This window comes from Condylura cristata, unplaced genomic scaffold, assembly GCF_000260355.1.
Source record: "Condylura cristata isolate star-nosed mole 26May11 unplaced genomic scaffold, ConCri1.0 scaffold00009, whole genome shotgun sequence".
In the NCBI taxonomy this organism is placed as follows: domain Eukaryota; kingdom Metazoa; phylum Chordata; class Mammalia; order Eulipotyphla; family Talpidae; genus Condylura; species Condylura cristata.
The window spans coordinates 63297026-63323720 of NW_004567110.1; the positions used below are offsets into that span (position 1 = coordinate 63297026).

The window sequence follows — 26695 nt, forward strand, 5'->3', positions numbered from 1 at the left end:
AAAACAAGGTCTCCTCTTCCTATGTGAGTATAAAAGCACCAGAAAAGTAAGTTATCCATGCAGAAAGAAATTAAAAATTATAATCCAGAAACCAAATATATTTAAGAAGATTTCTGTTTAGCCATAAAGAAATAGTAAAGATAACCACTGACAGATTTAATATGAATATATACAATGCCTTATAAAACTAGACATGTTTATAAAACTAGAAATACACCTAGGTTGCATACTTATTATCAACTGTACCAGAGAAAAAAACCTATATTCACTAAAAACCTTATACACCAACTTATAACTATACAAATCTGTAAACAGTTGAAATATCCTTCAGTGGGTACAAACTTGTGAACAGACCATAGCAAATTCATACCAGAGAACATACACTAGTGAAAATGAAGCCAACTATTGATAGGCAAACAAACTTGGATCAATATCAAGGGAATTATGCTGAGGGGGAAAAAGAAAAGGCAATCCCAAAAGGTTATATAGCACATAATTCATTTATTTTGAAATGGCATTGTGGAAATGGTGAGCAGATTAATAGTTACAAGGTAAGAGAGAGAAGGCTGGGGGGGAAAGTAGCTATATCTGTAAGTTCAGCAGCCATGATCTTATGGTGATAGACTTTTCTGTATCCACACTGTAGTGATGGGTACATGACTCTACACATGTAAGAAAATTACCTAAAAAGAAACACAGACCTAATCATTAGTACTAACAAAATTTGTAAAAGCTGAACATGATAAATTCTACCCTGGAGCAATCTTCTGGTTGTATTATCATAAGATAGAAAAGATGTTATTAGTGAAAGAAATTGGGTGAAGAGACCAAGAAATCACTCTGTATTATTTTTTCTACAATGGCATGAAAATCTACAATCATCTCAAAATAAAAATCTAAAAATGAAAAAAAGCAGAAATATGCTTTGGAGATACTCATTCAAATTAGTAAGCATATCCCATGCCTCTCAACTATGTAGTCAAGTAATTGATTGATAATCCAAAAATGTCAGAACCATGTCAAGAAAAGCCTCAAACTAAACAATTAAATTCTACAGATTAGTTTAGAAAGCCATAATTTCTATCTGAAGGAAATAAGTGAAGAAAGACAGTGAGATTTTCTACAATTACTATTATCTAGAACAAAAGTAGGATTTGGCTTATAAAATTAGATTAGTACTAATTAGTAAACCCATTAGAAGAAGGGAGAACCATAACTGATGTATATGCTTGTTCAGCCAAATTAACCAAAGCTAAATATCCATTTGAGTGTGTAACAAACTAGATGGGATTCTGACTTGGTAAACAAGGACACCCTGTAAATAAAAAGGTAGTCAAAACCCTATGGGAGAGGAAGAAATACTACTTTTGGTTCTTTCTAAACTCCAGCTCTATGAGCATTACAAGTGACCACAGAATAATGCCATATCTTTCTATTCACACTTATTGAATATTACTATCTGCATGCTTTCCCATGCAACATTAGATTTATTGTTACCACAAGCTCATAAAATGTTTTTTGGAAGTAATTTCTACCCTTGATCATAATATATTATTTTCTCTCTCTCTTTTTTTTTTAACAAGTAGGATGCATTTTTTTTTCTTTAAAGATTTATTTATTTATGCATACAGAACTGGGGTACAGGCCAGAGGTGGAAGGGCGATGAGAAGCTTCCCCAGAGACAGTGGGGAGCACAATAGGCAGATCAGTGAAATACATTGCTGAGGGGAGCACCAAGTAAGATAGGAGAGGTCTGCTGTGCCACGTGGATTACTTCCCCAACCAAGTATTGAGCTTGCACTGAAGTGGCTGTAGCTAGCTTGCAGTGCTGCATCCAAACCCATTCTGCCACCAGGGAAGGCTGATCATAATATATTTTCATCTCAGACTCATTCTCCTTTATTTCATCACTAATTTTTCTAAGGTGTGCATAAGGAATTCTTTGCAGATTAAATACTTTTTCTTTCATAACTTCAGGTATGTTTTTAGTTAAGTGTGTGTATACATACACAGAAGCATGTATGTGTTTGTGTCTACATATATTACACACGCACACAAATACATATGTTTTATATCATTGTTAATTTTTGTATTATGTTTGATGTCTCCTCTCAGGTGTAATCCCCATAAAATTCCCACCACCAAGACACCCATGACCCATCACTATAATCTCCTGTGCTGTTCCCTCTCCAGCCCTTGTTGTATATCTCCAATTTATAGTTTGCCTGCTGGTTTTTTTCTCCTACCCCTTGTTTGGTTCTCTATATACCTCCTACTGTTGAAACCACCTAATATTTTTCTTTTTCATTTGTATTGATCTCACTGAGCATAATCCCTTCTAGCTCCATTCATGTTGCTGCTAATGGCATTTTATCTTTTCTAAATGCTGAGTAGTATTCCATTGTGATTATATACCATATCTTCTCGATCTGGGCAAGGGTATTTTTGGGTATGTTGATTGTTTCCATATCTTAGCTATTGTAAACAGTGCTGCAATAAACAGGGTAGTGCAGATCTTCTTTCAATTTAATGTTTATGTGTCCTTTGGGTAAACTCCTAGGACTAAAATTGTGTCATTTGATAGCTCCTTTTTAGTATTTTTTTTAAAGATTTATTTATTTATTCATACAGAACTAGGGTACAGGCCAGAGATGCGAGGGTGAGAGGATTCACCAGGGACAGAGTGGGGAGCAGAACAGGCAGATCGACGAAGTACACTGCTGAGGGGAGCAGTGGGCGGGTCAGGAGAGGTCTGCCTCGCCATGTGGATCTCCCCCATGGAAAGCGGGTATCGAACTCATGCGCAAGTGGCTTAAGCTTCTTAGTGCAGTGCTTTAACCTGATGCGCCACCAGGGAGGGCCTCCTTTTTTAGTATTCTGAGGACCCATCACACAGTTCCACACCCTCACAAGCATTTGTTGTTTTTTAATATGGGTCATTCTCACTGGTGTGAGATGATATCTTATTATGGTTTTGGTTTACATTTCCCTGATTATAAGTGATGTTGAGAAGTTTTTTCATATAACTGTTGGCCATTTGCATTTCCTCTTGTAAAAGTGTATTTTTAGCTCTTCTATTTGCTTTTTACTGGATTTTTTTGCTTTCTTTTTGTTGAGTTGCATCAGCTTTTATTAGATCATTGATATTAATCTCTCATCAGTTATGTGGAGTGCAAATATTTCTCCCAGCCTGTAGAGTGTCTCTTGATCTTAGCTATTGTCTCTTGCTACACAGAAGCTTTCTAGTTTAATGTAGTCCCACCTGTTTATCATTTCATTCATTAAGAAAGCTTCATGGATGAGTCTTTGAAGATGTTTCTAACATGCATGTCATAGATTGTTTTGTCTATGTTTTCTTCTTATATATTCTATGGTTTCCAGTTTTATATATACTTTGAGTTGGTTTTTGTGTACGGTGTGAGGTAGTAGTACAATTTCCTTCTTTTGTATCTAGCAATCCAGTTTTTCCAGTACTATTTGTTGAAGAGACTATCCTTCTAGAGACCACTATCCTTCTTCCAGAGCAAAGTCTTCACTCCTTTGTCTATGGCTAACAAACAAATCTAATTATCAGAAGAGATGGACACATTCTTAGAATTATATAATCATCCAAGACTGAATAGGGAAGGAGAAGAAATCCTTAAGAAACCAATTACAGACAAGAAAATTGAAAGGATAATCAAAATCCATCCAAAGAACAGTAGTCCAGGACCATGTGGTTAAACTAGCAAGTTCTACCGTACCTTCACAGAGAAATTAAAACTCTTCCAAAAACAAACTAAGGCAAAGGGAATACTTTCAAAGACATTTTATGAAACCACAAAAACCCCGATATCAAAACCAGACAAAGACACCACAAGAAAATAAAACTAGAGACCAATGTGCAGATGAACATTCATGCAAAAATTTCAACAAAATCTTAGCTAATCAAATTCAGTAATACATTGAAAGGATCAAACACCATCACCAAATGGAACTTATTACACAGATACTATAGTGACTCAATTATTTGAAAAACCAATCAATACAATTTACTGTGCCAATTAAAAGAAATATAAATCACATGATCACACCAACAGATATCAAGAAAACATTTGATAAGACTCAAAATTCATTCATGACAAAAATCCTCAAAAAATAGGGAGAGATGAAACATATCTAAGCATAATAAGGCCATCTATGACAAACCAACGGTTAATATCATTCTCAGTTGTGAAAAAAGTGAGATAGGAACATAATGGAGAACTATGGATATTTTGGTTCTGGGTGTGGTATAGAAAATAAAACTAGAGACCAATGGAAAAAAAAAGGAACTGAAATATCTTCTAAAGAAATATGTGATAATTGAAAACATATATTCAAATGTTCAAACTAATTCTCTAGTTCCACTTTGTACTCTAGCATGTACAAAAATAACGTGTTAGTCTATTAAAATGTATATTCCAAGGATTCCTCTGGAGAGATACTATTAGCAACAGATATAGAATAGATAACCATGCCCACTCACCTCTTTTCCCATACCAATAGAGAGAGTACCCAATAAAAGAACAGTGCCTCAGAGAAAAGGAAGCTTTTCTAGGTATGTGAAACATTTTAAATATTAAAAATAATCCTAACAAACAGAAGTTTCCAACCACCTGCTTGAAACAGTCACTTTCACACTGTATGTTTCAACTCATTAAAAGGGTCCTGTATCAATTTACTAAGACTACATTATGGTAAAAATAAAGGAAATATTATACATTTTAAGATTAGTGTTGTCATAAAATGCTTGTTTCAGGGCTTGTGTGTGCAAGAGGAAGAATAAATGTAACATGTACATTGAAAGATAAGACATATTTCTATGCATTGCAGTTACAAATGCATGGAAATCATTTGCTTAGCTTTAGCAAGAGATAGTAGTAATATATAGCCTTCCAAGTCAGATCTTCAAGAAGAATTCTTCTATTGAACTATGGAAGGGTCTGTGGGGAAGTAACACATTCCTTATTCACAATCTCAGATGTTGATGGAAACCTTACCTGAAGGTATCTTTGGGGAAGAAGCATATTGGTATTTCCACATAGAAATGGCAGATCTCTCTCGATTCAGCAGCCCATTTATTCTTTCTGCTAGTCCACCTCTGTATAATGAATTATAATGTATTAAGTTTAGTTAATAGAACAGCTTCAGAAAAGTTAAAGACACTTAGATTTTATATACTTCCACCATTAACAAAGAGATAAAACATTTAAATTTTACCTTATTTGGCAGTACATCCTTTTCCCAGAGGCCAAATCTTCATAGTAAGTAATATCCTTTGTTAACATTCTTAGAAGTATTCTAATTTTTAGAAATATGGGCTACATTCAGAGTAATTTGACTCCCTTTCTACTTTTTTTATTCTTATTCTAAAAACACGCGTTGATTACATGTTACCTGTTCAGCCTAGCAAAATGTTAGCAGAAACTAGCAGGAAGTATACGATGTGGCAGACAGAGCAAGCTCAGAATCTGCTTGGCAGATGAGAGAAGCAGATAAATGCAAAGAAGAAGACTTATAGTGTAGTCAACGAAAAAACTCTTAAACTGCTGATAGTATGCTAAAAAACTAGGATTTGGAAATGGGCTTATTATTTAGATCACAAAGATAAATGAGTATTAATTACAAACACACACTGTTATTAGAAATTGCATGACAAGAAAATAATTCAGATAGTTTACACATAGAGATATCATAAAAGTCCTTAAAAAAAAAAGTCCATCTGGCCCTCCCTGGTGGCGCAGCGGGTTAAAGCACTGCACTAAGAAGCCAAAGCCACTTCCGCATGATTTCGATCCCCGCCTGCCCTGGAGGAGATCCACATGGCATGGCAGACCTCTCCTGGCCCGCCCGCTGCTCCCCTCAGCAGTGTACTTCGTTGATCTGCCTGTTCTGCTCCCCACTCTGTCCCTGGTGAATCCTCTCACCCTCCGCATCTCTGGCCTGTACCCCAGTTCTGTACGAATAAATAAATAAATCTTTAAAAAAAAAAAAAAAAGTCCTTCAAAAAAAAAAAAAGTTGGATGTCAGAAACTGCTCACTTTTCTGAACCTAGTGATGTATTGAATAAAAAAAGATGTTTATGTATTTATAAAGCTTCTAAGAGTCCAAGACAAAGAAAAAATAATGAGCTGATGAGCAAGAAGAAACAATTAGCCTATAAAGGAAACCTAGTTAGGCTAACATCACACTTCTCTGAAGAAATATCATGGGCAAGGAGAAAGTATCCAAAATTACATATTAAAAAAACATTCCAAGACACCAAATGCCAGCTATGAATACTTTATACTGTAAAGTTCTCCTTCCAAAATGAGGGAAGAGGACTTTCTCAGACAAACAAAATTTTTGGGAATGTGTTAACTAAAGAAAATATTGTTCTGTACGAATAAATAAATAAATCTTTAAAAAAAAAAAAAAGTATTGTAAACTACAAGAAAGCTTAGGACCTAATACAACAAGGGAATGAAAATGAAGAACTGAACAAGGAATTAAACAGACCTCATGACCATGATGATGTAATGGCAACAAGACTTCCACATACTATACTAATTCTTACCCTAAACATTAATGGACTAAACTCACAAAAAAAAAAAAAGTCTGAAGCTAACATGTTAGATTAAAAAACAGAATTCAACCTATTTCTGCTTCTAGGAAATGCACCTAAGTTCTAGAGATGAACATAGACTGAAAGTAAAGGATTGGAAAAAAATTCTACAAACAGCACCCAAAAGAAAGTGGGAGCAGTCATTCTGATATCAGATAAAATCAATTTCCTGCTGCAAAAGGTGACAAGTGACATAGATGGACACTATATAATGGGATAATAAACCAGGAAGACCTGACATTCAACAATCTGTATACAATTACTATTATCTGTGAAAACAGACACAGGGGGAAATACATATGCTGTAGGAGACTTGGATACCTCACTATGACCAATCAAGAGATTAAACAAGGTAACATAAACAAGACACAATAGCCTTAAATAGCCCTAAAGTTCTAAACCTCATGGGTCTATAGTACACTGCACCCCCAAATACCCAATACACATTTTTATCAAGTACGCACATTTCATTCTCCAGATTTGACCTTCTACTGGGCTGTAAAAACCATCAACAAGTACACGAAGGCTGAAATCATACCAAGCAACTGCTTTGACAACAAAGATACAAAATTAGAAACCAGCTACAAAAAGAAAAGAATGGATATCCCCCACTAGATGGAGATTGAACAATATGCTACTGAAAGACCACTAGGATAATAAGGAAAAAAAAAATTATGACAAATGACATGAGAACAAAAACTTCTAGAATATATGGGAGATGGCACAAACAATATTAGAGGAAAGTGAATAGTAATAAACAAAAACTTGGCATAAAAGAGCATATTTTAATAAAAGTCATATGTCACAAACCCACAGCTAATATCATTTTCAATGGTGAAAAAATGAAACTCTTTCCATTAAGCTCTGGAAGAAGACAAGAATGTCCACTCTTGCAACGGGTTCTCAATATAGTACCAGAAGTTCTAGTTAGAGCAATTAGGGAAGAGAAAGATATAAAAGAAATCCAATAGGAAACTAAAAGTGAAATTATCATTATTTGCAGATGATATATAATATTCAGAGAACTCTAAAAAATCCATAAACTAATTAAAATAATAAATCAGTTCAGTAAAGTAGCAGATTATAAAATCTATATAAAAAAAAAAGAACTAGTTACTTTGTAAGTTTATCAGATATATGCAGCCATACAGCAGGGGAGGGGTTAGGGTAAGGAGTCAAAATGGAAGGAAAGAACATAAAGGACTGTGGTAATGGGTCACATGTGCTGTGGTGGTAGGAGAACCACAGGAACTATGTATGAGGAGAGAAGTAAAATACGATTCAAAAATTAGCAACGCTGTAAGAAAAATTTTAATTAAGTAACAAATAGGTAGGTAGGCAGACAGACACAGATAGATAGACAGACTGATAGACAGACAGATAGAGATAAGGAAAATTAGTCATTCTTAGAAATGGGCTACTCATTTTCATATGTTCCTTACAGCATTACTTTCTATGACCTGAAGTAAGACTTTAGAATTTCATTGATTCTGAAAACTCCAAATGCAAAATAGACAGAAAAATGAGCAGAAAGGAAGCAATAATGTTCCTTTAAGTTACTTTAGGCTGAATTAAGCAGACTATCAATATTTAAAATATCTTTAAAATTAATGAGAAACCCTATAGCAGTTCATGTTCTTCTGAAAACAGATAGAACAAGAGTTGTTTTTGAGAAAATTTCACATATGTGTACATGGGGAAAAGTGCACATATTCTAATATTATTTTAATCAGAGAAACTTGGGAAACTAATAGTGATCAAAAGGAAAATGTGTAAGAAAAAAATGTATGTATAGATAGATGGAATTTTACTATACAAGAATTATAGTGATGGACCAGCAGTATATGTATCACTATGAAGCATGTCAAAATATAATGCTATTCCTTACATAAATCTTTTAACCAGAAAAGTCTTTAAAATTAATAGAAATACATTATTTAGCTAGAACATATGGAATAAAGATTTTAAATAAGCATCAATTTATCAAATACCAAATTCAAGACAGAAGTTAGTTCTCAAAAAAAGGAGAGTGAACATGAGAGTGAAGAGATGCTAGGATAAATTTCTTCCATATAAACAATAGAGAGGGAGAAATATAGTGAGTTCCTGAGAGAACCCGAACTTGTTAGACGAAGTGGGTGACGAAAGTGATTAGCCAGGACACAGAGGAAAGCTGGAATGTCAGGGAAAAGAGAAGAGAGAGAGAGAAACTCTCAGAATGGAGGTATCACACTCCCAGAACTCAAACTATGCCATAAAGCCATAATAAATAAAACTATCAGATACTGGGACAAAAACAAACATATATAAACCATGAAATCAAATAGGGAACCCAGAAATAAACTCACAGATTATGGACAACTAATATTTGACAATGGAACAAAAATATGCAATGGAACAGGTAGAGTCTGTGCAACAAATAGTGCTGGGAAAATTGGACTGCTATATGGAAAAGAATGAAGCTAGACTACTACCTCCCACCATGCACAAAAACGAACTCAAAATGTCTCATTGCCATGAGACATGAAACCATAAAATATATGGAAAAAAGCTACATGACATACAACTCTGTAACAACTTTAAAGATACATCCCAAAGCAAAGAAAGTGAAGGAAAAGATGAACAGCTGGAATTACAGCAAAATGTAAAGCTTCTGTACAGCAAAAGACATTAACCAAAACAAAGAGATAAACTACTGGTTGGGAGAAAACTTTTATACACTATAATACAGATAAGGGACTGAGCACAAAGATCTACAAAGAACTGACATTATTTAACAAAAAACTGTAAACAATCCAGTCAAAAATGGGTAGAAGAGCTAAGAAGACACTTCTTCAAATAGGAAATGCAAATGGCCAACAGGTATATGAAAAGATGCTACATGGTCATTTGTAATCAGTGAAATGAAAATCAAAACCACAATGAGATACCACCTGACATCAATGATAGTGGCACATATCTTTAAACAAACAAACAAACAAACAAACAAAAAAGTACCAGCAAATGTTGGGTGAGATACGGTGGGAATGCAAACAGGTCCAAGTAGGGAAAACTGTGCAGAGGTTCCTCACTATTAAAAATTGAGCTCCCATATGATCCAGCAATTCCACTCCTAGGAATCTACACAAGTGACACAGAAACATTAATTCAAAAAGATACGTGGACCAATATGTTTATTGAAGCACTATTTGTAGGAGGTAAGACATGAAAACAACCCAAAAGTCCAAAAATGGATGACTAGATCAAGAAATTATAATATATATATATATATACACGATGGAACATTATTCAGCAATGAAAGAAGGTAAACTAATGACATTTACAGAAGCAGGAATGGAGCTAGAAGAGATTATGCTCAGAGAAACGAGTCAGAAAGAAAAAAGAAAAACACTGGATAGTTTCACTAACAGGAGTAATATAGGGGAAACAAATAAGAGTCAGGAAAAAAATATATAATAAATTTAAAAAAAATGAAAAGGCAACTATAAATCAGAGACATTCTATTGAGGAAGGAAAGAGATCAAAACAGAGGAGAGAGGAGCACAAGGAACGATGGTGACAGTGCATGGAAGAATTGGTATGGAATTCTATGAGGACTACACCTAAGAGTAGAAAACATATTGTACAAAAAGTAAGAATGATGTAAAGTATATACAATATTTTAAAAAATAAAAAAAGTGAACTCTCACTATGGAGAGAAAAACTAAACTTCAACTGAATTTGTAATGTAATGGATATTTTCTTATTTATTAAACCAGAAGCCATATGTTAGGGTTATTAAACATCTAAAAGCTGGAATGTAAACCAAGCATCATTGTATTTCAAAATGAAAATAGCAAAAACTAAAAGACAACATGTAAAAAACAGTAATATAATATATCCTGAAATGGCAAATGTAAGGATAAATAATATTTTAAGAATTAATAAAAATTATTAATCTGACACAAAATAAGAGAAAATTAAATACAAAGAAAAATTAAAAACACAAAATAAGATAGTGGATATAAGTTTATATCAATAGTTACAATAAAAAGAAAATAAACTTAAGCTATTAAAAGACACTTTCGACCAGGGACATGCCTGATACAGAACAAGACCCTTCAAAGAGGCACTCATCTAAAAATGGAATGATCACATTTGGAATTCCTGAAATTGGTACAAAAAGTATTGCCACTCAATTTAAAACTTTAATTTCATTTATCAAACTATCATATTATTATTATTTTTTTAAACTATCATATTATTTTACTTAAAAGGTTCAGAGAGAGAGACAAGATGGTGGCAGAGTAAAGACGCAGAGATCACCGGGTGCAGGCTCGCCCAGGAATTTAGGACTGAAAACGGACTACAGACTTACATACTACGAGTTTCAACCCAAATGAGAAGACCCTGGACTCACTAGAAGGAAAATAACAGAGGCAGAATGGGCAACTGGGGAGTTTGGATAAGAAAACTACCCTCCCCTACCCTGGGACTGTTCAGGCACTTGGAAGTTTGGCAGTCTGCCAGAGCCGCTTTGCCCCTCAATAAAGCCTTGGAGATGAAGGGAGATGGCTCAGCTCAGCTCGGTGAGTGGAGCTCAGGCTGAGGAAAGACAGCAGCAGATCCGATATGGAGCACCTGGGCACCGGGAAAAGCCACTGAGGGTCCAGCTCGACCACTCGGGAACGGGTAAGATGGCGGCATAATAAAGATGCTGAGATCACTAAGTCCAAGCTCCCATGGGGGAATATATAAAAGCAGATTATTGACTTCCATGCTATGAGTTTCAACCCAAATGAGGACAACCTGGACTCACTAGAAGGAAGATAACTGAGGGAGAACCGGTGATAGGGGAGTTCCGAGAAGGGAACTCCTACTCGGAAGCACCAGAGATAGGACAAGTGGAACACTGCAACCCCGATCAATCTGGGGAACACTGAAGCTCTAGTAGTGCACCAAGGCTTCCTGCTCATTCAGCTTGGTAAGTAGAACTGAACCATGGGAAGACTGTGCAAGTTGGCACATAAGAGTCCCTCCCGGGCATGGGGAAGAAAAATCTGTTGATCTGGTGACTGGGGCAGCTTCAAGGCATGTAACTCTTCTTTCACCCACCCCACAGCGTAAACCTGGGGGCTTGTTCCAGGAATTAGTCACTAAGGTGGGGCCAGCAAGTTTGCAAAGCCCCTGAGATAAGGGGAAAGGGGAAACAGTCAGACTAATCAAAACAGGCCCATTAACACTCCCGCAAGTGGTAGGGAAAGACTGCTCAGGGAGAGAAGGCTCTGAGTGGATAAGAAGAACCCTGGAGACCTAGAGGAAGGACTTATAGCCTGCAAAACTGGAGAGTGTGAAGAACTAGAACTCAAGGTGTTACTGAACAGCAGTGGCAGGAAGACTTGTGAGCCAGTAAGACACTACCTTGCAAGGCTCACAGTGCCCAAAACAAAAAACCAGTGACTGGCTCAACCACAGGCCCAGGTGCAACACTTCAAATGCACCCCATCCTCCGGGGCTGCATCCAAGCATAGAGGGAACCTGGGACATCAGAAGGCTACAAAGATCAAAAGGCACTTCCCAGAGAAAAGGACTCAATGAGCTACCAGAAGAAGCTGAACACCACAAGAGACCACTGAGAGTCACTGGCAGAGATGACAGATATAATTCCACACAGTAGGGGCTGGAAAAACAGGAGATACTGAGACAAAACAAGGCTCAGAATACTCTCTACAACGGAAGTGTCTGGAAGTTCCTCTGCCATCCCAGAAAGAACAGCCAGAAAAAAAAATGCCAATCAATAAGAGAAGAAAAAGATATATATGAAATCCAAATAGGAAAAGAAGTGTCAAAATTTTCACTATTTGCAGATGATATGATAATATACATAGAGAAACCCAAAAGTTCCACAGAAAAATTAATCAAAATAATCAACCAGTATAGCAAAGTAGCTGGATACAAGATTGACAAAAATCAGTAGCCTTCCTATATACAATCAATCAGTCTGAAGTAGAAGAATCAAGAATTATCCTTTTTATAAGTTAAACAAAAATATCAAATATCTGGAGTAAACTTAACAAAAAGGTGAAGGGCCTACATAAAGAAAACTGTAAAATATTAAAAGAAATAGAAGACACAAAGAAATGGACTGGAAAAATTAACATGATCAAAATAGTCATCCTACCAAAAGCAACTGAATTTGCATTCAATGTTATCTCCGATAAAAATTTCAATGACATTCTTCAAATACATAGAACAAACATGACAAAATTCATATGGAGATACAAAAAACTTGAATAGCCAATGCTCTCCAACTAAAAAGAAGGGACATTGAGGTATCACAAGCCTGGGCTTCAAACTATACTTCAAAGCCACAATAATTAAAACTGCATGGTACTGGAACAAAGACAAATTGACCAATGGAATCAAATAGAAAACCCAGAAATTAACCAACAGATTTATGGGCAATAAATCTTTAACAAAGGAGAAAAAAACATGCAATGCAACAAGGAGAGCTTGTTCAACAAACGGGTGCTCCAAACACTGGACTACTACATGCAAAAGAATGAAACTAAGACTATTACCTCTTACATGCACAAAAAAAAACACCTCAAAAATGGATAAAGAAACTGAACATAAGACTTGAAACCATAAAATATACAAAAGAAAATAGAGGAAAGTACTACAAGATCTATACCTAAGTCACATCTTTAAAGATACATCCCCCAAGACAAAGAAAGTGAAGGAAAAGATGAACAGCTGGGATAACATGATACTAAAGATATTCACACCAAAAGAGACAATTACCAAGACAAAAGAGCTATCCTACTGATTGGGAGAAAATTCTGCATTCCATAGAACTGATAAGGGACTGATCACAAAGATATACAAAGAACTACAAACTTGATAAAATAAATAAGCCAGTCAAAAAATGGGCAGAACTTAAAGACTCTTCTCCAAAAGGAAAAGCAAATGGCCACGAGACATATGAAAAAATGTTCAACACTACTCATAATCAGGGAAATGAAAATCAAAATCACAATGATATTACACCAGTAAGAATGGTACATATCCAAAAAAGTAGTAACAACAAATGTTGGTGAGGATGTGCTGAAAATGGAACTCTCCCATACTGCTAGTGAGAATGCAAACTGAACCAACCATGATGGAAAAGCTATACGGAGGTTCCTCAGTCTTACTAAAATTGGAGCTACCATATGGCCCTGCAATTCCACTATTAGGGCACAAAAAAACAAATTCAAAAGAATATCTGTAACCCTATTTTTACTGAAGCACTATTTATAGTAGGTAAGATGTGAAATCAATCCGAATGCTCAAATGTAGGTGACTGGATCAAGAAGATGTAGTACATATACACAAGGGAATACTACTCAGCAATCAAAAAAGTTAAGTAATGCCATTTGTAGCAATATGTATGTTGCTAGAATAGATTATGTATGCTCAGTGAAATAAGTCAGAACGAAAAAGAAAAATATTGGATGATTTCTCGTATAGTAGGAATACAGGAGAACCAAATAAGGGAAAAAATAAAAGACCACAGCAAAACAAAAATTGAAGATACATTCTGCAAGGGAAGCAGAGGGACAGGGATCAAAATGAGGGAAGGATGAACACAAGTGACTATGGTACACAGGTGATGGGTGGTAGAAATTCTGTTTGGATCACACCTGATAAAATAAAACCAACATTGTAATAAAATGAATAATGATATAAAATATATATAAGTATTTCAAATATGAAAAAAATAAAATTAACGTCAGTTAAGGCAAAAGTTTAACTTGGATCTGTCAAGAGCCCTCCCTAAAATATAGTGTTGAGTTGGTGGTTTCCTATTTGGCCTCAACAGGATAACATAGATTTGTGAAAAGATGATGCGTACACCAGAGAGGCAATAGGTCAAAAAATATTTCTGTAGGAAATATTTGGCACGATAATGAATAAAGAAAAAAAATTGTGGCAGATTAAGTAGTCAAAAGGTTTGTAACCACTGAACTTCGGAGATTCTTATATTAGAATTGACACTTGTCTATACCAATGCTACCACTGCCAGTGAATTCTAGGTTTTGTAGTCAAGCAGAACTATGTAGCAGTATAAAAATAAAAGAATTTGGATACACTGAACTGTCCCTGGCTGTATTGGTGTTTTTATGTAAAAAAAAAAATAATCTAAACCAAAGAGAGGCAGGTCTATATAGTATAACCCTGCTCAGAATGCAAGCCCTGCTATATTAATAGTAGCTAGTGACAAAGTCAAAAGAGAAAAATGAGCACACATGGCCTTTTCAGGCAACATTAACAAGGTCCCTCTTATCTTCAACAGAAGCTCCTTTAGATTGTGATATATTCCAAGTAAAGAATCTAGGATATGGAAAGATTTAATTCCAAGGCATATTCTCTTTGTCAACTTAATATTTTGGAACCATGTTCCTTGGCTTTTCCTGAGTCTTTGTCAATCAAGTCTCTAACATGTGTTTCTTTGCCTATTATTCAGTTTCATGTAAAACACACAAAGAACCCTAGACTGTCTCAAGAATAGTCTTACTTGGTTAGTAGTTATGTGTACTTATTTATTGAGAATAGGTTTGTGCTTAGGACTATGTTAGATTTAAAAATTAGTGCATTAATTTCTCTTTGTTGTGTTGCTTTCATTATTGGCATAAATAGAACTTTTTGTTTGAGGCTTTGAACAACACAGACAAAAGATAAATTCCAGGTGGACAGTTTAAAAAAAGGGAAGCTCGATGCATTATTATTAGGAATATAAGTTGATATAACCACTAAGAAAACAATATACATATTTCTCAAAAAAATTAAAAAATAAAAATAACCTATGATCTATCAATAATACTAGATGTATTTTCATATCTTGGCTTGTATAAAAAATGATGTGAACATGGAGGTACATACATCTCTTTGGCAAAAGAAGATCAAAAGTCACAAGCTTCAAGTCAAAAGATAAATAAGTACCAAGAATATAATGTACAATATGACTAGTTAACACTACTGTATAATATATTTGAAAGTTATAAAGAAGAAGATCCTAAAAAGTTTCATCACAAGAAAAAGCATTTCTTTTATTGTTGGTATACAGTTTTATGAATTAATGATACTAACTAAACATAAAAGGATTATCATTTTAAATTATATGTAAGTCACTATACACCTTAAACTTACAAAATACTGTATTTCAGTATAGTTTCATAAAACTGAAGGAAAAAAAGAATATGTATGAAAGAACAATATTATTTTAAGGCTACAGAACAAATTTTTACATTTGAAAAATAATGATAGGGCTGATATAATATATGACTGATTGATAGAACTAATAACACAAAGTATAAACATTTATATATACCACACAAATGCATGTATGTACATATATAACAATTTAAATCCAACAGAGAAGTTGGTGGGAAAAACCCCAGATTTTGTGGGAAAAAAGAAAAACCAAAAAACCACTACCAGTTTGTTTGAAAATATAGAATCAAACAGACAGTAAAATTCCAATATATAAATATGCAAAAAATTTGTACCATCACTTCAGAATACAGAAAGTAAAATACTAACAATTGCTACCCCACCCCCAACAACAAACCCCTAATCATTTTACCACCAAGAAAAACCAAACAAAACCATATGACTTCATCTCTGGAAATGTCATTCCAATAGATAAGCTACTCAGTATCTCATCTTCTCAGGGGTTTACCTGATTGCCTGTTTAAAATTTAAATGCCCTCACTTGTATCTATACCATTCTCTATCCCCTTTTCTGCTTTTTCTCCATAAAGCCAATCAACTTTTGATAGCCCTTCTAGATGTTTACTTCTAAGCTCTCAACAGTCTTTCCCCCAACACAAGCAGGTCTATAGGTGCCTTTGTTAGTTGCTATGTCTCCAGGATAAAATTCAGTGCTGTTCATGTAGTAGGACCTCAATAGGATCAGAAACCTAATTTTATGTAATGGTATGGTGTTGACTTCAACATCAAAGACATTCATATACCTTTAATTGGTTTCCCTTCCTGTTATCTCCAGAGACTATTAGAAGTCACCATCCTCCTACTTCATACTGCATACCAGGACTTATTTCTTATTTTGTGAAAAAGAAAAAGATAAAAGATATTTATGGTGAATAGGCATGAATTGACTCATCATACTGCATACATGCCCAAAAGATCTGGTCATATTCTTAAACCCTACCTTCTACTCCTTTGCTGCAAAATGGGCCTCTTCTCCCTACCTATCTCTCCCAAACATCCATTTCTGGATACTGACAAAGCTTTCACTTCCTATCTCCAATGTACACTCCCCATTATTTTCTGTATCTGTCTTACCTTTTCCCTGAAGTACATTTAGAGACCCTGGATCCTTTCCAAGCCAGTTAACAACTTTGCTTACCTCAAATCCCTTGAATCCTAGCAGATGAAAGCACTCGTTCCACTCACCACTCTTGAGTGTCCTTGGCTCATTGGACCATGATCCTCTTGTTTCCTCCCTACACTAACACTGAATTGGAGTCCTTAGTGTACACTGTACTTAGCTTATCTTGATGTACATACCATAAATATATCAGCAGGTCTTGGTGGACCTCCATATGTACACTCTACTGTAAATTACTTGAAAACAGTAACTGTCATGTATGTATCTTAATTATCTAAGATATCCCTGGAATATTAATGCTCAATAAAATTTGATAAACTAATAATCTCCGTAAGGAAAGCAGTCACCTAAGCTGGTTATCATTGTAACAGTGAATGCCAACAAGTTAAAAAATCATCTCTAGAACTTAGAACTTCCATATGATTACTGGAATTATAATTTATTGTATTGATTTTTGTTCACAAGTAAAAAGTTTTAAATAAAAATTTTGGGTATTTGGGTACTTAAAGAGAAAATCTAAAAAAATAAAGTAAAAAGAATTAAGAAAGCTGTGATTTACCTTAAAAGTTTCCCTTTTTTTGATGAATTTTCTGGAGTCCTGGGAAATTTTGTCTCTTTCTGAGGTGTACACAAAATGGCCTCTGTAGGTTTCACTCTTGGATTTATCGGTCTTTCTATAACCTGACTTCTATCCGATCCTAAATCCATATGATGTTTGTAAGAGGCTTCTGAATCAATGAGAAAGACATTCTCTGAGCCATCTTCTCTTTCACTATCTGAAGAATACTCCAAAATTTCAGTAGACCTTGTCTGAAAAAAGGAATGCAGTTAAATTTGGAGAGCTCTTTATTCAACTTCACATTAATATGTAGATATTATTATATTTCCTTATAATTATATTCACTGAAACAAGTAGCTAAAACTTTTATCTGTAGTTAAAAGTCATTTTGGATTTTGACACAAAATCCAAAAGTAATCAAGCCATATGCCCAATAAGAAGCGGTTAAACCAATTGTAACCCAGATATTATCTCATAATATACAGTACACAAAATCCAGTAGAAATATTTCAATCTTCCTTCAATAAACTAAATGTGCCACACATATAGTTAGTCTTCAACACTGAACTAGTAACACCAGCCTGAATGATTGAGGATAGCCACTATAACCTAACACCTATTGTCAAAAATATTCTTTTTAATTTTGAAAGCTAATGTGAGATAAATAATTTTCACTACTCTTATAAACAAAATATAAATAAAATTATCTCACTTCACTTAACAAAGAAGTTGCTAAGGATAACAAATAGATGTGACTTCCAGCAGAAGTTCCATATAATATTTTATAACTGGAAATTGCTAATAATTAACAGAGGAATACTTAAGGCTATAAGTCACTTTATCTTTTTCCTAACATTTCCTAAAATGTTTCTTGTGCTCAAATAATTTTTTTAAAAGATTATTATTTATTTATGCATACAAGAACTGGGGCAAAGGCAGAAATGTGGAGGGTTAGAGGATTCAACAGAGACAGTGGGAAGTAGAACAGGCAGATGTACTGAAATACACTGCTGAGGGGAGCAGCAGGCGAGACAGAGAGGTCTTCTGTGCCATATGGTTAAGCTCCCTGACCTACCAGAAATCAAACTCATGCTGCAACAGCTTGACAAAGCTGTTTTTAAATCCTGTGCCACTACGGAGGCCCATGCCAATTATCTTAAGTACTACAAGAAGAGTTTTTGTGTGAAAACTAGATTGTAAAATACAAATTATATTACCTATCTAATACTAGTGAGGAAAATCAAAACATTTTTTTCTATAATATGTTCTGTCTTTCCCTAGACAAAGACAAAAATGTAAGTGTAGTCGACATTTTATTTTCCCACTGATAGGTTTTGCAGGTTGTTCTCCTGTCAGCAACAATTTATCTTTCAATGTTCTAATTTCTCAGTATATTTGTAGCCCCTCTAAAATCAATACTTATGCTAAATTGTACAGTTAGCTAAATGGATGTCTGTACCTGGTTAATTCATAGTGTAAATATGGAGTCCCTAACTAATAAGGAGCCCTGTCTTTAACAGATTAACAGGGCTTGTGTCCCTGGAACTATAGCAGGAACTTGATTAAAGACAGATGAATATACAAGTATTTGAGGTTGATGGTTTGTGAGTACATGTGTACATGTGTACTTGTGTATGTGTATAGACTTGGACAGAGTTTTCATTAGTTTTCATAATCTTCATATGATAAAAGTTTACCATATTTAGCCTTTTATAAGGATCTTATAGTCAAAGCCTTTTTAGGAACTTAATCCATACCAACATCTCAAAAAAAAGTTGCTTGAGCAGTCACTTGTTACTATGCACATTTTTTAAAAATTAGAAAAAATGAGAAATCTTCTCAAATGAAGAACTTAGTTCTACTATCCTTTTGGTAGTATCCATTACATGTCTAAGTACCAACAGGCAGCTGTTAACCAATTAATAAGCACCTGAGTCATGTTTCCCTTTGCTTGGCATCTGAATAAAATGCCACAAAAGGGAACAGACTGTTTATTTTGAAAATTCAGTTAATTTATTTTTTGTTGCATCCTAGAGGCAGGATTGCTCAGCTTTAGCGCTGTTGCCACTTTTGGTTAGATACTGTGGCAGTGGCTTTCCTATGCATTCAAGTTTCTTTAGCAGGCTCCTGACTTGTACCAATTATAGAGAACAGCACTACTACACTAGCTATAACCATCAAAAATAACTACAGACATTACTAACTGTCCCCTGAAGGGCTGTAACACCCTCAGTTAAGAACCACTGTTGTGGGAAAATGTCAGTAAATAATCAAACATAATGTTGTCCATTCTTGGGTACTCAGATACAGAAGGGAGGGGGTCACAGGTCTTTGTGAGGTTGGGTAGGTCAGCAGGAAATCATTTATAAGGCAATGTGGTAATAGTACTTCAAGGAAAGTATCACTCAGGTTCCATAAAGAACACAGGGAGATGAAGAAAGCCATGTGGTGGACAAACAGAAGGAAAAAAACAAAGAGCTGCCACCTGAATCATGATCTTCCACTTAATGCTGAATGCTAAGTGTGAATTACTTAAGCAGAGAGAAATATATCCTGGGGACAAGGCACAGGAAGAACAAGAATATGATGTCAGAAAAAATAGCATGCACAGGAAAATCTGTATGAGGCATCAAAACATAAGGCTGCAGAAACACCTTACAAGCAGGACATGTGGTTTTATTCCGTGGCTGGGGGTAGACACTAGACATTTCAATGAAGGCTATCAACATCAGATGTTGACACGGAATTTTCATCAAAACAACATTCTGAAGAACAAACAGACTCTAATAAGGGGTAAAAACCAGCACCCAGATCTGAGGTTGGGAAAGTAGATAGCTAGATATAATCAAACTAAGAAAAAGAGAAAAGAGTGGTGGTGGTGGGGATAGAGAGAGCATTAGAATTGAAAGAAAAAGAGATACAAAATTTGAGAAGTCTTTGATGTCAGAAATGAAAGTGAAGGCAGAGTCAAAGAATACCCCAAGCATCTGGCTTGGGCAATAAGTAAAGAGAGATTACACATACCTGTAAAAGGAACTTGGGAAGAACATCTGCAGAGAGGTAGTCACTGATGACTAAATGATGCCATGGAATAGTTGAAGTAAAACTAACCAGTAGAAAACAGCCTAATGGGTCTGGAGTTTTAAGAAAATGAAGTAGAATGAAGATACAACTCCAGGAATCCTAAGAGATGAAACTGTGTTGGGGAGTATCTGTGAAAATTATGTAAAATTAAGAAAAGCCTGTTCAACATGGAACGTTCAGAATATCATACATTTACACTATATTCCAGTGACGAGAGAAGGGTTTTTAGATTTGAGAAAAGATACTGTACAAAAATAAGAAATGAATGGGGGCTTTAGAAATAGCATACTTTGAAGAAAAAATATTAAAAAATGGTAAATCAACTCTGGAAGAGTTTAGTGCTTTCTTACAAAACCAAACTCACTCCTACCACACAAAGTAGGCATCACATTCCTTGGTATTTTTCCAAAGGAGCTGACACATGTATGTACTGGTATATGTGCCTGGGATGAGAATGGGAAATCAAAATCAGGCCAGAGGAGACTGCAGAATTTTAAGTTGAAGTTTGTATTTTTTTACCTTTAAATAGTAGAAGCAGATCAGTGAGAAGAAATAGTTCTTTTAGGAACAAGAAAGTTCTGGGCCCTCCCTGGTGGCGCAGTGGGTTAAAGCACAGCACTGAGAATCTAAAGCCGCTTCCGCATGAGTTCGATTCCCACCTGCCCCAGAGGTGACCATATGGTGCAGCAGACCTCTCCTGACCCGCCCATTGCTCCTCTCAGCAGTGTACTTCGTCGATCTGCCTGTTCTGTTCCCCACTCTGTCTCTGGTGAAGCCTCTCACCGCCCCTGAGCCTCTGGCCTGTACCCCATTTCTGAGTGTATAAATAAAAAAAAGTCTTTAAAAAGAAAGAAAGTTCCTTGGTTTTGAGCACAGTTTAGCTATTTTTTGTGACTTGCACAAGTTATTTCACTAACTCCTACTCCTCAGTCTAATCATGTAAAAAAGGGAAAGTTCTAGAAATATTTCAAGAGTAAAATATATATATATATATACACACACACATACTAGCTAAAAAAAATAACATAGAAGACTTTATAAATTAGGATCTGTTGTAGGAGAACACTTACAGCAATGGTCAATTTCACAGAGTACCTATATAGCTATGATCATAATTTGTTAATGTTTAAAATATAATAAAATTATTAATATTTTAGCTTATGGATTGCTAATTTTTGACAAAGGAGCAAAGAATATGCAATGGAACAAAGAAAATTTGTTCAACAATGGTGCTGGGAAAACTGGGCTGCTACATGCAAAAAAAAAAAAAAAAATGGAGCTAGATCACTACCTCACACCATGCACAAAAACCAACTCAAAGTGAATTAAAGACCTAGACATAAGACACAAAACCATAAAATATCTGGAAGTAAAGGTGGGCAAAACACTACATGACATAAGCCTCAGTAACATCTTTAAAGATACAATGCCCAAAGCAATGATAGTGAAATCCACATGGATCATTCTAAAGGATTGACAACGTACTGGGACACATTCAAATATCAACAGATACACTAAGATCGAAATTACAGGAACTATTTTCTCTGACCTTGAAGGACTCAAACTAGAAATTAACCATGTGAAGAAGGCAAGAAACCCACCTACTTCATGGAGATTGAAACCCACACTACTGAAGGACCACTGGATCAATGAGGAGAAAAGGAAGAAATTAAATGAGATGGCCAGAAGGCATATGAAAAAATGTTCAACATCACTTGCAATAAGGGAGATGCAAATTAAAACCACAATAAGATACCATCTCATACCAGTGAGAATGGCCCATTTTAAAACAAATGCTAGTAAGGATGTGGTGAAAAAGGAATTTTCCTATATTACTGGTGGGAATGCAAACTACAACCATTATGGAACGCTGTTTGAAGATTTTTTAAAAGGCTAAAAAGGAGTTTCCTTATGATCCAGCAATCCCACTCTTATGTATCTACCCAAAGGACACAAAAGTATTGATTCAAAAAGACACCTGTACCCCTATGTTTATTGCTGCTCGATTTACAATATGAAAGACATGGAATCAACCCAAATGCCCAAAAGTAGATGACTGGATTAAAAAGATGTAGTGCATATACACATGGAATATTACTTAGCAATCAAAAAAGATAAACTCATGTCTTTTGCAGCAACATGGATTGAGCTGGAAGGGATCATGCTTAGTGAAATAAGCCAGAAAGAAAAAGAAAAATACCAGATGGTTTCACTCATAGCAGGAGCATAAGTGATTGGGTTTGGGGGTGGGGTTGGGGAAGCAAGGTTGCTGGTTATAAAATCAACACACAAAAGTCAGTACCCTTCCTATACACAACCAACCAATCAGAAGAAGCAGAAATTTTTTAAAATCCCTTTTAAAATAGAAACAAAAAATAAAAAACTTGATAATAAACCTAACAAAGAGGTGAAGGACCTATACAAACAAAACTATATAAAACCCTGATAAAAGAAATACAAGAAGACACAAGGAAATGGAAATATATCTCCTTCTCATGGATCAGAAGAATTAACATTAAAATGGCCATCCTACCAAAAGTGATACACAGATTTAATGCTATTCCAATAAAATCTCCATGAGATTCTTCAAGGAAATAGAACAAATACTGATGAGATTTATATGGAACCACAAAAAAACCTCAAATAGTCAAAACTCTTCTGATTAAAACAAAAGAGACTGGAGGAATAACAATCCCAGACTTCAGGGTACACTACAAAGCCATAATAATCAAAACTACACAGTACAAGGAAAACTACATGGAACAATAATAAACATATAGACCAATGGATTTGAATAGAAAACCCAGATATAAACCCACAGGTTTATGGAAAGCAAAGGAACAAACAATATGCAATGGAACAAAGAAAGTTTGTTCTGCAAATGGTGCTTGGAAAACTGGACTACTACATGCAAAAAAAATTAAGCTAGACTACTACTTCACACCATGCACAAAAAAAAACAATTAGAAAAGGAATAACTAGACTAAGACCTAAAACCACAAAATATCTAGAAGATAGGTTAAACTGTGCAAGACACAAATCTCAATATCTTTAAAGATTTATCACCCAAACCAACGATTGTGACAGAAAGGATAAACAACTGGGACTACATCAATTTAAAGAGCTTCTATACAGGCAAGAGAGACACTACACAAAGAGACATCCACTAATTGGGAGAAAATATTTGCACACAATACTAATGACAAAGAACTCATCACAAAGGACACAAAGATCTGATGAAACTCAACAAAAATAAAGCGAATAACCCCATCAAAAAATGGGCAGAAGAGCACAAAGACACTGCTCCAAAGAAGAAATGGAGATGGCCAGCTGGCATATGAAAAAATGTTCAACATCACTTGCAATAAGGGAAATTCAAATTAAAGCCATAATGAGATGTCATCTCACCAGTGAAAATGGCACATATTAAAACAACTAGCAACAACAAGTATTGGCAAGGATGTGGAGGAAAAGGAGCTCTCCTACACTGCTGGTGGGAATTCAAACTGATACAACCATTATGGAAAGCTGTATGGAGGTTTCTCAAAAGGCTAAAAATAGAGCTCCATATGACCCAGCAACCCCATTGCTAGGTATATACCCAGAGGACACAAAAACATTGATTCAAAAGAATATCTGCAACCCTATGTTGATTGCTGAACTATTTACAATAGGGAAGAAATGGAATCGACCCAAAGCCCAAAAATTGATGACTGGGTTAAAAAGATGTGGTACATACACAAGAGAATATTATTCAGCAATCAAAAAAGATAAACTCATTTCGGTTGCAGCAACATGGATGGAGCTGGAAGGGTCATGCTTAGTGAAATAAGCCAGAAAGAGAAAGAAAAATACTGGGTGATTTCACTCATAGCAGGAGCATAAGGTATCAGGGGAAGAAAAGAGAGACAAACAAATGTAATATAGTAAAAATGAAAACATTGAACAACTATAAACCAGAGGCATTTTATGGAAGTGGGAGGGGGAATGGGATCGGAACTGGGGTGGGAAGAGTGCACTGGACTGTGGTGATGACACAATGGTGAATTAGTGGTGGAAAGCCCATGGGGATTACAACTTAGATGAAAAAGTGCACAAAAGTAAGAATGATGTGTAATAAATAAATAAATAAATACATTAATTCTAACAAAGCCAGAAATAAGTTGGAGTCTCATTGTTAGATTAAGCACCACAGTCCAGTGCACTCTTCCCACCTCAGTTCTGATCCCATCCCCCCTCCTACTCCCATAGAATGTTTCTGGCTTATAGCTGCTCATTGTATCAGTGGTTAAGCTACCTCAATAACAAATTAAAACAAATCTGCCAGGTTAGAAACTACTCTCTAATGTTCAAAGATTAAAGCTTTTAATTTTTCAATTTATAGAAAGGTCACACCAAGAGCAACAGTGGAATATCATAGTAAGTGAGCTCCTCTTTATTTTTAAATGGCAGCACTGTCGTTAAATAACCAGATGGTAAAACAAAAAAAGGGAAGATATTAACTAAAATAAAATCATGTCTTGAAATAACTAATTAGGAGACAGAAAATAGATCACTTGACTCATAGTTCATTCAAAAACAAAAGTCCCAAGCCCCTGGCCTTAATCCAGAGGAAGCATCCAATAAGGTGGGGGATGTGAAGTGAGGACAGCATGTTTATCTGCTAAAATAGGGTTGGGGGCAGGTACTAGTTGCACACTGACTCACAGGCCCAACAGCAGACTAGTTTCTGGTCTCTAAGACTTACCACACAATTACTGACCAGGTCCAGACCTGCCTTTGTGGGATCTTATGAAATCACCAAGATCCAGGCTATGTATGCTAAGTTCACCATACATGTCTAAGAGAGTTTTGGCCTTCCCTTCTTGAAAATATCATACTAAATGAGAACAGTCACTGGCATTTTAATGAAAGAATGTTACAATATTTTTAGTTACAACTTGGACATTTTTAAGAAAGCTGGGCAACAATAAAAATCCTATGAAATCCTATATACAATAAAAATCCTATATACTATAAAAATACTACATACAATAGAAGATATGCCATTGTAACTATGGCCAAGAAGATTACTAAACCAAAGATATACCTTAAAAATTAAGAAAGAGTACTAATGACTAATAAAACCTTTGTTAGAAAATTCCTTCACTTCCATGCCCAACTTTAAAAATGGGCTTCATTCATTTAACAAATTAGTGGGCTTCATTCATTTAACAAATATAGCAAATACTGCTATATTGCAGGAAACATTCTGAAACATTCTGAATACAATGTATCTAGTAAGAGCCCACATCAAAAATCTTTATCCATATTATCCTTGAATTCTAGTGCAATCACACAGACACACACTCAGTCATTCACTCACACCTTAGTTACCATGGGCTCTTCTCTGGTAAGTTATCAAAAACTACGTGGTCTGTAAAAAGGGAAAGAAAAGCCACCCAAAATGGAGTTTGTCAGAGTTCCAGATGCTAACAGAATTCTATTTTCTATTGGGGTTAAAGATTAATAAAACTAAACAATTCTAAACAACAGAAAGATTTAAACTGCTAATAGGAGATATACTTTCACTGTTTATTTAGTGTGCTTTTTGTGACTGAAACTCTACCCATGAAAATTAGAGCCAGTTAGTAAGAAGGAAAACAAAAGTTAAAAGATTTTCTCACGCATTCAAAAAACTTCTGAGGTAAACAGGTTTAGCAAGTTACACCCAGTTACACCTCTGTAAATCACTTGGCTCACCTTCCCCAAACCAAGTATGTTTCCAACCCAAATTCCAGCATGATGAGAATGACAGAACTCAAATTCTATTAACTTAGATGCATAAAAGCACCATTCCACATCATCTGAATGTCCAAAATGCCTTTTCTGAGGAAAACAAGGAAAAAATAAGAAGCAGGGCAAGGGTGTGCATCATAAGAGAGAGAGAAAGAGCAGGAGAAATATCAATACATGTCAATGTTTTAGAAGGAAGCTGCTAGGTCAAAGTTCCCCTAGCAGCAGTTGAGCATGGAGAAGTTCAAGCAGGTTCAGACCAGGAAAACTCCAAAGC

At 35.3% G+C, this 26695-nt stretch overlaps 1 protein-coding gene across 4 annotated transcripts in view; it reads right to left on the minus strand.

Moving 5' to 3' along the window:
* Window positions 1-26695, minus strand: part of SPIDR (scaffolding protein involved in DNA repair) — a 363400-nt gene that overhangs the window by 210347 nt on the left and 126358 nt on the right. For all 4 annotated transcript variants that reach the window (XM_012723064.1, XM_012723065.1, XM_012723063.1 and 1 more), the window contains exons 6-7: window positions 17560-17810; window positions 5022-5122 (exon numbers count right to left, since the gene is read on the minus strand). In XM_012723064.1, the coding sequence (XP_012578518.1) occupies window positions 5022-5122; window positions 17560-17810 (352 nt within the window). The remainder of the gene's footprint in view (window positions 1-5021; window positions 5123-17559; window positions 17811-26695) is intronic.